The sequence below is a fragment of the Megalops cyprinoides genome, chromosome 24 (assembly GCF_013368585.1).
Source record: "Megalops cyprinoides isolate fMegCyp1 chromosome 24, fMegCyp1.pri, whole genome shotgun sequence".
In the NCBI taxonomy this organism is placed as follows: Eukaryota; Metazoa; Chordata; class Actinopteri; order Elopiformes; family Megalopidae; genus Megalops; species Megalops cyprinoides.
In genome coordinates, this window is record NC_050606.1 from 23294627 (window position 1) to 23308329 (window position 13703).

Genomic DNA, 13703 nt, shown 5'->3' on the forward strand with positions numbered 1-13703 from the left:
CAGTCCCTATTTCAGGATTATTTAGTTTACGTTGACCCCTGTCTACATCATATTGCCAATAATTAATTAATTAATTAATTAAAATAATTTTATGACAGAAAATCCAGATTTATGAAGAGAGGAAGAGACTGGGGAATGAGAACAAGTGTGGAAAAATAAAAAGCTGATTTTGAGTCTTTCTTTCTTCTTTTTGTTTATTCAGTGAACTCATAAGGGGGAGCCTTAAGAATATTTATCTGCATTATGGTTCTAGTGTGTGTTGTCTTGCTCACCTGCAGCTAAATAACTTTCTTTCTTAAATCATAGCTGTCATTTGTCATTTGTCCTGCTATTCCATCACACAATCCATTTCACAATTTTGAACATTTCTACTGTAATTCATGTGTAGCTGTATTTAAATGTATACATCTTTGAACAGTATTAGTGTATAATGATTATGACTTAACCCATATTTATCATTTGGTGAGAATGGGAAACTAAGATACAGTTTTCAACAATCCTGTTAATGACAAGGTTTCTACAGTATATTTTAAAAGTGGGGACTGCCTATACTTTTTAATCCACTGTGGGAAGTAGGAGCAGTAGGAGTTTCATATTATAGAGTGGTAGCTTTTTTGCAGTGTACAGTACATGAAGTAGTCAAAATGCTTCCATCAATCCTTATTGTTTATCAGATGGCTAAACAGTCTTCATGCTACACTGCAACAAAATGTAAGGTGAAAAATAGTGAGTCACTGACATCATGACTGGGATTTTAACTAGACCACAAAACTAATACAAAAACACAGAGAATGAGACTAAGCATGAATGAATTGAGGGGTAACAGTGTGGTTCTCCACTCTCTGTAACTGCAATGAAGGCGGAATGGGTATCTTCTCCCTGAAAATCCAGCAACTCTTCATATAAAAAACAGATTACGGCCTTTTCACTCACATTAATGATGTACCTTCTCCTAAGGTATCTGCAGAGGATGCAACAAGAGAGTCACCAACAACACTGTAGAAACCAAATAACAATTCCCAATCACTTCAACTGGAGAACAGTCTGAAAAGACTGGTAACTGATAAAATGTTTAGGTGATGCGTATGGGTGAATTTCTATGAAGTACTTTAGTTCTGATCAGTTGAATCAGTATGAGCACTGCCATGATGCCAGATTCACAACATCAAAGCCGCAGGATCATGTGAAGAGCCACAGCTCTCCTCCACCACTCTGGTTCTGCGATCCCCTCATGGAGAAATGAATGAGAGAACTTTGACAGAGCTTTGAAACCATGCTCTGTGGCCCACACCAAGACACCTCCACAAAGTGCCAAGTAAACACCACAAATAGAAAACAGCAACAACAACAAAAAATTGATTAACATAAGCGAATGATCCATCTGGCTGAGCTGTGGGGCTCCGCCCAGTCATCGGTGCCACCCAAAGCCATGGGGATCGAATGGTTAGAAACACCATGATATTTACAGACTCTGCATTCCACCCTCATGCTACACAGAACCGCAAACCTTCTGCACCTCTGCGCATCGCACAGCTCTCCAAAGCCATACGTCACACAGTCTTCCATCCTTGCTATGCACACATGCGTTACCACCCTCAAAGAAGCATTGCAAGAGCAAGGCAACGCAATTCACAATCCACTGCACCAAGACTGGAGGACATGACTAGAGTAGATCATAAATATCCCTGCAGGATAAAAAAGATCTTGAATGGCTAAGAAGTGCAGCATTCAATTGCCCTAGCAACTACGCTAAGAAAATTTGGTTACTGCAAAGCAATGGAAAACATACTTAAAGACAAAAAAACAAACAAAAAAAGAGAATTTTTGGATATCACTGGAGCCACAGATGAGGGATATGCTGTGCTACATCTTCAAAGGAAAGGAAGAGAATAATTTTAGCTTATTGTCATCACACATATACACTTGTTACCACTGTTTCTTGTTTGAGGATCCCATGTGGCTCCAATGAGTTCTAGGCCTGTTCGTGCTGCTGGTCTCCTTTTCACAAAGCTTTCACAACTCTGTGTAACAGCGTGTATCTGGGATCTTCCTTCTGAAGAGCCGCTCAAATCCCCTGGAATCTCTTGAGAAACATCCAGAACAATGATAACAACACAAAGGTGCAGATGAGTAGAGGGTTTTCCCAAGACATATTCCTGCTCGGTAGGAGTGTGGAACCAGACCTCACATCAGCCGAGTAACTTCACCTGTCACATAAAGTAAAAAACACATCACAACCCAGAAAAAATATTATACATACAATCAACAGTGAGTACTGATTCCATTCAGTAGCAATAAGACATGTTGCTAACAAGTTCCATTGCAAATGTTCTTTATAGAGCAAGAAACAGGAGCACGGGAAGCCATGTGCAAATCCAAAGACAGGAAGCAGCTCCTGGGTGAGGCATTATCCTTCAGCTTATGGGAAAACAATACAGATCCAAATGGAAAAAAGTCGTATGAAACAAAGGTTAAGGGCTTTTGAGACTATTTAGTATTTCAAAACACATTTATAAAATTCTGCTATGTAAATATTCTTTCTGTACTTGTTCGTAATCTCTGAATGGTGTATCAGAGAAGAGAGAAAAAAACAAAAGTCCTGTAGCTGTAGGAATCCTGGTGGATTAAATCTGAGTCTGTAATTGGCTGATGGCAGTTTCTCTCTGTGTCAGTCTTCTCCAAGTTTAGGAAAAAAGACAAAAAAATGACAAAACCCCTCAAGAATGCTTAATTATTGTTGGAGTTAATCCTTCCAGCAGGGAACATGGGAGGCAGAGTGGATAGGTGAGGGGTGGGGGAGAAACCTCCCATCGAATGGAGCAAGGGCAGGGAGAGGGGGGAGCTATGATGGGCGCGGGGTGCCACGACGTCACCAGCTGCTATTGATGCGTTCACTGGTTCCACTTGATTGGCTGCCCCCTCTGCACTGGTTGCCGGGGAGGCAGGGTCGAGGCTGAGGGGATCGGTCTGAGGGGGGGCAGGGTTGCTGACCCGGAAGCACTTCTCCTTGTGGGCCTTGAGCATATTGGAGAAGCGGAAGCGCTGGCCGCACACGTCGCAGGGGTATGGCTTCTCGCCTGTGTGCGTGCGCCGGTGGCGCTTCATGTTGGGCCTGCTGGTAAAGCTCTTCCCACAGATCTCACAGATGTACGGCTTCTCTCCTACAGGGGGTGACAGAGGAGATCAGCAAATACACAAAAAACCCAACAGTCTAGCTCAAACACACTCCACATCCTGCTGACAGTCTAGAGTGGACCTAGCACTATGTCAAGTCTCTTACATGAACAGAATAAGCAAACGCACACTGCTTAGGAAAATAAGTCCACAGAAAACACAAACCACGTACATTTGTCTGATACATGATGCTCAACTATCAAGATGTCCACTGGAGTTTCTTTGTTACAATTACAATCTTAATTACTTAATTGGAGACACTGATTGGACACTTGAATCAGCTGGTACTAGTTGTCACAGGCCCTGCTAAGTCTCGGTCAGCACTCACCAGTGTGAGTCTTCATGTGCTCATCAAAGTACTGCTTCATATTGAAGTCCTTCCCGCACCACTGGCACATGAACTGCTTGTGTCCAATGTGTATGCTCATGTGGGAGCGCAGCTGGTATTTGTATTGGAACCGTTCATTGCAGTTCTGCAACATAGAGAGAATGCATGTGTGTCTGTATGCAAGTGTATATCTGTACACATGTATGTGTGTCCATATGCATATGTGTGTGTCTCTACATGTGTGTGTATCCTCATGCATGCATGCCTAGCACGTAGATGGGTACTCCCACCTGTATGTACGTTTGCACCAATTTACATGATTACACGTATGTGCATGTGTAATGTGTATATTTATTTACTGTAAATATGTTTGTTAGTCAATGTGTCCTTCTGTTAGCCTGTTTGCATATCTGTTGATACATACAGTATGTATGTACAAACATGTATACACTGATGAGCCAAAACATTATGACCACTCACAGGTGAACCGAATAACGTTGATCAACTCCAAACAAGAGCACATGTCAAGGTCTGGGTAGATTAGATGGTAAGCGAACAATCAGTTCTCGTCATCAATGTGTTGGATGCAGGGGAAATAGGCAGGAGTAAAGACCTGAGCGACTTTGACAAGGGCCAAATTTTTATGGCCAGATGACTGGGTCAGAGCATCTCTGAAACGGAAAGGCTTGTGGGGTGCTCCCAGTCAGCAGTGGTGAGTACCTACCGACAGTGGTCTGAGGAGGGACAAACCACAAACTGGTGACAGGGCATTGATGCGAGAGGGCAACGAAGGCTATCCTGTCTGGTCCGAACTGACAGAAGGTCTACTGTGGCACAAGTCACAGAAAATTTTAATGATGGTTACGGGAGGAATGTGTCACAACACACAGCGCATCGCACCCTGATGCATATGGGGTTGTGTAGCCGCAGGCCGGTCAGAGTGCCCATGATGACCCCTGTCCACCACCGAAAGCACCTACAATGGGCACGGGAGTGTCAGACTGGACCTTGGAGCAGTGGAAGAAGGTTGCCTGGTCCGATGAGTCCCGTTTTCTTTTAGATCACGTGGATGGCTGTGTACGTGTGCGCCGTTTACCTGGGGAACTGATGGCACCAAGATGCACTGTGGGAAGACGACAAGCTGGTGGAGGGAGTGTGATGCTCTGGGCAATGTTCTGCTGGGAAACCCTGGGTCCACCCATTCATGAGGACGTCAATTTGACATGTGCCACCTACCTAAACATCGTTGCAGACCAGGTACACCCCTTCATGGCAATGGTATTGCCTGATGGCAGTGGCCTCCTTCAGCAGGTTAATGTGCCCTGCCACACTGCACACGTTGTTCAGAAATGGTTTGAGGAACATGAAGTATTCAAGGTATTACCCTGGCCTCCAAATTCTCCAGATCTCAATCCGATTGAGCATCTGTGGGATGTGCTGGACCGACAAGTCCGATCCACAGTGGCTCCACCTTGCAATTTGCAGGACTTGAAGGATGTGCTGCTAATGTTTTGGTGCCAGATACCACAGGACACCTTCAGGGGTCTTGTAGAGTCCATACCTCAGCAGGTCGGTGCTGTTTTGGCAGCACACGGAGGACCAACAGCATATTAGACAGGTGGTCATAATGTTTTGGCTCATCAGTGTATGTAATTGTGCATCTATGCTACTTTGCAGTTTCTTTTTCAGCAGGTGTCTTACCTCACACTTGAAGGGCTTCTCTCCTGAGTGTTGCAGGGAGTGCACCTTCAGGGACATGCTCCTCTTGAAGGACTTCCCACATGTCTCACAGGTGAATGGCATGTCCTTGGTGTGGGCTACGAAAGCAGAGGGGCACCACTGAGATTCACTATAGGAGCAGACAGCATGCTCACTACCAGCTGTGCAGTTTCACAATGCCACCGGCTGTCCTCCTGTGGCTCTCATCAATCATAATGGTGTGTGTGTATGGACATAATCATTGGTCTCAATTGCTTTGTACTAGAGCCTCAACTTCCCATTGCATCTAAATATTGCCTCTGTACCAGCAGTTTAAAAACAATGTCTCTTGCAATCATATTGTCGCAGTATGTGTTATGTGTTAAACAGTGTTTAATGTTGTTTATGGTGCTGTCCTTGAGGGTTTACCCGTGAAAATTCATTCTTAGGTACCTACGTGGGTATCAATAAAGAAAATGCTCAAATGAAATGAATCGAATTGAACTGATTTTCGCCTGATTACACGTAAGTCATTGTTGCAATTGTGATTATGTGCAGAAATTAAAGGCATAGAGTAACACAGAATAAAAGAGAACACCACACACAAAATCCTCAGGTTCCTCACTTATCAACCTCGAAAACCCATTTTCCTTTAACTACATTCCTCATCAGAGGAGTATATCCAATTATTCAAAACACATGACCACATTATCTGCATACCAGTAGAATGGAAGTGACAGTACATTTTATTTCATGTTGCAGTAAAACTTCGTACTAACATCTTCAGGTCGGACAAGGACAAATATAATAGATTAGCTGGTTAGGAATAAACCCATTTGTGGCCCCAGGCAATTCTCCCTATGCAGGGTGAAGATATTAATTACCATATTAATGTCTGAGTCACCACGGAGTCTGGGTTATCTGTCAGGAGAGAGGGGGGAAAATAGCGGGAACCTTGTTAGCTTCCATCTGCCTTTCAGAACAATGTTAAAATTCAGCATTGTTGCATATGGTTATTGATAATTCTCTTCATCATGTATTTGGAGGATAAACATCCTCTGTATTATTATGCATTGAAATGCAACGATTCAGAGTTCTTACATAACCTGTATGTAATCTATTTAAACAGCTTTCAGCAGCAGGTTGAGTGCTTTTCTCAAGAAAGCTCCATCTGGGAGCGCAGCCAGCAACCTTTAGGCTATGAGCCCTGCTTCTTACCACTACAGCACACAGGACAATGTTTAGTTGGATGCAGCTCTCACCAAGTAAATGACCTTTAAAGAGCAAGTGATAAAATGCTTGGCACAGGGTGCCCCTTAGCTTTGGCTTCATTTTCTCATTTTCTCAGGTGTGCAGGTGTGTAGGTGTTCAATCCTTCAGTATGCTCAGTGGTATGCCAGCAGTGTCCCCCCTGGCTGTTCTTTGTCCCTACTGTTTATAGTTTGGCTCTTTGTGTCTGTGTGACTCCATGCCAGATGTGTCTGGCTGCCTCAGTATCACTCGTCAAAAGCCTTAGGAGATGGAAGTCTTGGTGTGTCTGAAAGACAGTCGCATCTGCGTGCCCTATCCCCCCTCCCCTCCCCTGGTTTTGATCCGCTGTGAAAAGAGTGATCGTTTTGAGCCCACTGTTCACAATGAGGGGTGAAACCAAAGCAACAGCAATCAAGGCAAACACATTTACTTGCCAACAAAGAGAAACTCGACCCACACTGGCATCAACTGTACAACAGGGAGTATACAAACTTTTTTTTCAAAGTTTTTCTTTCCTTTTTTAACTAAACATTTATTTCAAATTGTAGTGCTGTATAACAAGAATACAACATAATTCCAGTTTCCAAAGAGTTTCCAAATTGTGAAAAATCAGAAAGAATCTGTAGTTATTCTGGTCACATCACTGTTCTTATTATCATTACTATATGATAAATAATTAATACTATGCTTCTTTGAAAAAGCATACCCAATGTCACACTTGCTACAATTCCCTAAATCCACTTGGAGACATTCATTCTCTCTGGATGTTTCAGGTGTTGGGAGCAAGAGTGATAACTTTCCATTATCTAATATATGGGCTGGGAAATACTCTCTGAGTATCTCTGAAAGAAATTTATTACAATCTTGTTTTAAAATGGAGCTGCAGAGACTAACATGAAGCTGAGAGGCAAAGTGGCTAAACACAACAGCCTGAAAGCAGAGAGATGTTACACTGTGGCAGATCTGAGGGCAAAAAGCACATGACAACAGCATCACCTGCTTTCTGTAATATAAATATGTAAATATGCAGAACATTAAAGGAAAGGAAGACCTGAGTCAGATGTATGAGGGAATTTTTGAATCGGGCTTCTTTGAGACAGAGCTGCCAAGATTTATTCCATGCTTTTCCCATTACTTTGCGGAACTCATTTAAACATGTACTTCATTTTTATATATTACATTCTTCATTAAAAATAAACAAAAACAATCCAAGATATGTAAAAAAATCATTTTAATGGAAGCACATTACATTTAGATTACTACATACTCAACTGTAAAATAAACAACTGCCCATCTTTCAATGTCAAAATACTTTTTTGTTCACCTTCAAATTCCCTTGATGTCAAAGTGAACCAATTAAACCAGGTTTGTGTGGTTATGTCCTTTGCAGACTACACTGTATTACTTTATGCAATGCAATCATAAAGTATCCTGTGATGAGGTGAAAATGAGGTTGCAGTGCTCTAAGAAGCGCACTGCAATATTAGACCATTCTGGGACAGCCCCATGCTGAGGCAGACTGTTTGACTGTTAGACCCATGCTTATGACAAGCAGAACAGACACACCCATACTGACACTACTCACCAACCATGTGTTTCCGCACATGAGCCATGGTGTAGAACTTCTTCTCACAGATCTCACATGAGAACTTCTTCTCTGCGTAGCCATGGACTATTTTGTTATGCTCGTGAAGGGACCACAGCTTCTTAAAGGCCTTCCCACAAGTGACACACTGTAAGAAACCAGACCAGCACATTGCACTACACTTAGCTCTACACTAGTAGATTTTACATGTACAGATGGCATACAGTGTAACCAAGTACAAATTAAACTAATTAACTAACTAACGAATTTGGCCGTAGTAAGAGCTATACATAAAAATTATATGGAAAAATGTAAGATACATTATCAGAAATAAACACCACCGAAAAATGTTTTGGCTCTATGGTTCAATGTTTCAGGACAGGATCTCTTTGAGCCTTGAATTCTCATATGAAGATTAAAACACAAACTGCAGGGAAGTAGAATGGCCCCTGCATTTGAGGGTAGAATGTCACACCAGGATGTCAGAGCAGGACCTTCCTATGGAATTCAGTGGGGATTTCTCCACGGTGAACATACAGGTAGGAAATATCATATTAAATGTCATTTTAATGGGAACATTACCCTATAACCTGCACAAAGTATCTCCATCTGCAAATACAAATTATGATTACATTTTGTTGAATAAATAGCTGGGGTTTGGCCTGTCACTGATTCAAGAAACTAAAGATAAATAAATGAGCCCAGCAGGTGTGGGCCTGGGAGTGAGCTGCCAACCCCCAAGTAAGAGCGCTCCCCCTGACCCTCTTCATAAAACAATGGCTGCCACCATGTTCACTATCAGCCAGTCGTGCCCCAGAGTGCTACAACACTGTAGTAGTAAGGACTGGATTTCACACTTGAAAAGTTTGTTCGTAGTCTCTGAAGAAGAACAGTCTCACACTTGAAGAAGATCTTACGTACTTTTCTTTGCTATTTGCTGCAGCATGGAATCAAATGACTAATGGAAGCTCTGCACTGATCCCAGAATGCTTTGCACTGTGACACTGTGCATCTCAGGGAGACTAATGAGTACTATAACCTCACGAAGAGTGTGGACACTAGAAATAGATAAAGGGAGGGAAAACAGGAATGGCAGACTTCCAGCTGTTTCCAGCAATGAATTGCTTCAAAGCCACACCAAATGATTTGGATGAATGTTATTTTCCATATGCTTTCAACTGGATTCCTATAACAGGTTTGAAAAAATCTGACAGTAGAGGTAATTGCTTTGATTGAACATTCTCTACAGACCAGTTGTGGCTGAGAGATTGACAGAGGCTACCTTTTGCTGTAATAAATGCTTCTGATGAGCATCAGGCATAGCTTGAACAGGTTTGATACTTTAGCATCTTAAAGGCCATACTGATCTACAGGTGAACACAAGTGAAGCCCCATTTGCAGACACCATAGAAAGATAATTGGTTAAATACTGACCTGCTGTCAAATGCAATCTAAACTCACTCATCATCAGTCTTGGCTAAATGGTGTCTTAAGCATTACTTGCTTGAAAGGCTAACAGCATTCTGACACGTCACCTTGAGGGAGCAGCCATGTCTTTGTCACAGACTGTGGACAAAGTGATGAGGTCTGTGTTAAGAAATCCTTAAACCCAGTTTGGTGCAGGCCAATCAGCATTAAGCTGCGGAATACTGGGGATCTATATGAAAGGCATTCCAAATTTCAAGGTGATTAAACATGATACAGCGTATCTCTTGCATATTATTATTGTGACTTTGACACTTGAGGTGGCTTCCTAAAATAAAGAGCTTTGGAGCTGCAGTATGGTTTTCCATGAGGATGCTGTAGACCTCACTGTTACTCACAGAGTGGGCTATTAGAATGTGATTGTTTTGCTTGGTCTAATCTGAGAAAATGGCCATTACGACCGCCTGATTAGATAAAGGCTGACACCCTTGAAGGACACTGTGGTAAATAAAAGCCATTTCCTGGCACTGCCTTCTGCAGGTGTGGAATTTTCTGCACTGTGCTCACCTGGATGCTCTTCTCACAGTCAGTCTGGTGGTGCAGCAGCAGCTCGCTCTCTAGCAGGAAGCGCTTGCCGCACTTGTCGCAGATCTGCATGCGGTTGTGCGTGACGTTCATGTGCTTCTCCAGGTACCAGCGGTTGTTGAAGATACGTGGGCACTTCATGCAAGGGAAGTGCTGCTTCTCCTCCAGCTTCACCTTCTGGCTGACGCTGTCCTGGCTCTTCTTCCTCTTGCGCCCTCGGCCACTGCTGGCCCTTGTGACGGCACTCCGGGTCTGTTGCATGGATACTGTGGGCGCAGCACCCCCTGAAGCCCTGGTCTGTCGCCGAGGCATCTCTGATGTCCTCAGGTCGGAGATGTCATGGTCACCCTCTCCAGGCCCTTCCTCCTCATCTACTTCGCTGCTGCCAAGCTCCTCCTCCTCTTCCTCGCTCAGATCCTCCTCCTCCTCCTCTCCCAAATCTGCGTCATTCTCGTCCTCCTCCTCGTTGTCCTCCTCGTCCCCTTCTTCCTCTTCCACTCCCCCCTCCTCCTCTTCCTCGGTCTCTGGGCACAGGCCCGCCCCCCCGGTCAGCAGGGCAGAGGCCTCGGCCGGGGGTGGCTTACTCTCACTGCCCTTGGAAACATTCAATGTCTGGTTGTTGAGGTTGACCTCCACAATGATCTGTTCACGGTTGAAGGAGGCACGGGTGTCCGAGTTCTCGGGTTGCCCCGTCTCGTCCTCCATCTTGCACAGCCCCCCTGCCCCGCCCTTCCCAGGCTCCTCCTTGAAATATGGCTTGACCGGGCTGGTGGGGGGCTGTGGGGGCTTGCCTGTACTGTCCTCCACCCGGACGGAAAATGGGTTGCTGCCTTCCCGGGCGTAAATCTTAGAGTGTGCTGGGTCCACTTCCTGCTTGACCTCGCGGTAGAAGTGGGCTGGGCCGGCGTTGGACCGTCCGTCCTGTGGGGCGGCCGCTTCGACAGTGAGGCCAAGTGAGCGGCTGCTGATGAGCTCACGGCAGGAGCTGGCGATGTCACTCATTTGGAGCACAGCAGCAGCGCTAAGCACGTCCTGCACGTTGCAGGCGTTGACCAGCAGCTTGGAGGTGTAGATGAAGTTGAGGATCTGCTGCAGGCCCTGGGAAGTGAGGGCCTCCAAAGACAGCTCCACCCTCTGAAGCTGCTTGTTCTGGGTGAAGAGCGAGTGGAAGAACTGGCTGTAGGCTGCCAGCACGCCTTTGTGGGCCTGAAATGTGTTCTTCTGGCGCACCAGCACGATGTCCACGTCGCACAGGGCTGGCTGAAACAGGCGCTGCTCATTCAGTCTGTCCATCAAACACGTGAAGTGGAGGGAAACATCTTCCACTAGCGAGAACTCTGTGGAAGGGTAGTCTGCAGTCTTCTCCACTATCAACTGCAAGACAAGCGAGAGAGCTGTTAGCGGAACAGCATGCATGAGCTATACAGAGTGCTATGCTATTCAACAGCTCATACCAAATAAAGCCAGATTAAATTCAGCATATAGCAGAATGATTCGTAAGTAAATGTTATTCTGTAAATGTTCAGAACACATTGGGACTTCACTGCAATCACAGAAATACATCTGCCCATTCACATTAGAAATCACATTGTATGATGGCCCCTGTGTGAATTTTCATCAGGGAAGGACATATCCCAATGAGTTCAATTCACCATGGCACCCAGGAAATGTCTTATTTTTCTGTAATCAAAACTACATAACATCTGCATCTCTCCTCCTCTGTGAATAGCAAGACTAATTTATGCAGCCCAAATCAAGCTTTAAAGCGGAAATGAAGCACTGAATAATGTGAGCGTTTATCGGTTGCTTTTGATGTTGGGTAAGACATCGTTGTACAATTAAACCTGAAATTCAAGTAGTTTAGCTGGAAAATGATTTTCAGTAGTATTTCAGATTTTCGCCACAAGGGTGCAGCCATCTTTGAACAAGCCCAAATGTGACGTCACTCGCATGGTTGTTCGCGGAGCCGCTCTGTTCTTTGTTGGTTCTGTGGATGTGAGCTGGATGTTGCTCGTTATCGCTACTATAGATGGAACGGGGTAAAGAGCATAGGAAAACACGAGGTTGTCAAATTCATATTTGGGATTCTCCAGTTTTAAAGCATTTTAAAAAGCTGTTAGTTTCCCTATTTCATCCACAACGAAGTAGGCCTAATGAGGGAAACTCGACAGGCAGTAGTATATCTACCTCTTGCTCCTCTGCCTGGCAAGCTCGTTTATGCACCCTGTCTCTGCGGCGGAGAGCAGCACCTGTCAGTTCGGCAAGGACTGGTCTGTCGGTATTCCCGACACTGTAGCCACTGAAATTGAACACTGATGGCACAGTGTCTGGCTTCAGCCGATTTTTGGTGCAGTGAACAAATGTCCCACACTCATCAAAGCCTCCCTTCTCCTGATAACCAGAAACATTAAAGTGGTCACTGGTCCCACAGGTGGATCACAGGGTTTCAGGCCAGCTAGCCAACGGCGGAGCAACTGAGGCTTCTTCAGAGGAAGAACATGATAATAGACTGCTTTACTCCTCTCCTTTGTTCTGTAATACTCATCTGAGCATCCAGGGGCAATACAAAATGAACCTCCTCCTTTTTTCCTATGCTCGTTACCCCATTCCATCTATAGTAGCGATAACGAGCAACATCCACAGAAACCAATGAAGAACAGAGCGGCTCCGCAAACAACCATGCGGGTGACGTCACATTTGGGCTTGTTCAAAGATGGCTGCACCCTTGTGGCAAAAATCTGAAATACTACTGAAAATCATTTTCCAGCTAAACTACTTGAATTTCAGGTTTAATTGTACAACGATATCTTACCCAACATCAAAAACAACCAATAAATGCTCACATTATTCAGTGCTTCATTTCTGCTTTAAAATGGACAGTTTAATCTTTAATCAATCAAAATATCACTTAATTTTCAAAAGAAATGTAAGGAATCCATGAGGAGGAAGATTTTGTATGAGATGAGTTTTCTTGTAATGGAATATCTCAGCACTGATTTGGCTGCATTTTGTAATAGCTCTAGGGATGAGTGCAGGGTTAAAATACTTCATTTTTCAGACTTACACTATATGGACAAAAGTATTCGGACGCCTGACTATTACATTGAAATGACATTGTATTCAAATACATATACTTAATATGGAGTTGGTCCCCCTTTTGTAGCTTTAACAGCTTCCACTCTTCTTGGAAGGCTTTCCACAAGATTTTGGAGTTTTTCTGTGGGAATTTGTGCCCATTCATTCTGCAGAGCATTTATGAGGTCAGGCACTGATGTTGGACGAGAAGGCCTGTCAAACGGAGCATGTCAAAGATGTCACTTCTGTGATAAGAAACACAGATGTTTAAATAACAGGGGAGCCAAGACCACAGGGTTGAAGTAGAAGTACATACAGACATGTCTGGTCCCAGATCACAAAAATGACTCTGACACACCCTCAGGTGCATTTTGAAAAAAGAGCAAAGTGATTAGCTATGCAACAAAGGGGGTATCCACCTGCTACTATCGAGTTTTGCCCGACTCTATCAATTCTTTGAGTAACAAATTCACACAAGTTTCACAATTTATATCTGATTCATACACAGTATTAGACAAAGGCTACGGAAATATTTTGTCAATAAATAAATAATAACAATAGTGTGTCAGTCTGACAAATCTG

The 13703-nt window shown here is 44.0% G+C and overlaps 1 protein-coding gene across 1 annotated transcript in view; it reads right to left on the reverse strand.

The window, feature by feature from the left end:
* Positions 1 to 2368: 2368 nt before the first annotated feature.
* The window catches only part of LOC118771260 (zinc finger and BTB domain-containing protein 47-like), a 66108-nt gene continuing 54773 nt past the window's right edge, over positions 2369 to 13703 (reverse strand). Inside the window, exons 2-6 of the mRNA XM_036519202.1 lie at positions 10029 to 11420; positions 8037 to 8184; positions 5204 to 5319; positions 3503 to 3647; positions 2369 to 3161 (exon numbers count right to left, since the gene is read on the reverse strand). Of these exons, the coding sequence (XP_036375095.1) occupies positions 2728 to 3161; positions 3503 to 3647; positions 5204 to 5319; positions 8037 to 8184; positions 10029 to 11420 (2235 nt within the window). The 3' untranslated portion in view covers positions 2369 to 2727. The remainder of the gene's footprint in view (positions 3162 to 3502; positions 3648 to 5203; positions 5320 to 8036; positions 8185 to 10028; positions 11421 to 13703) is intronic.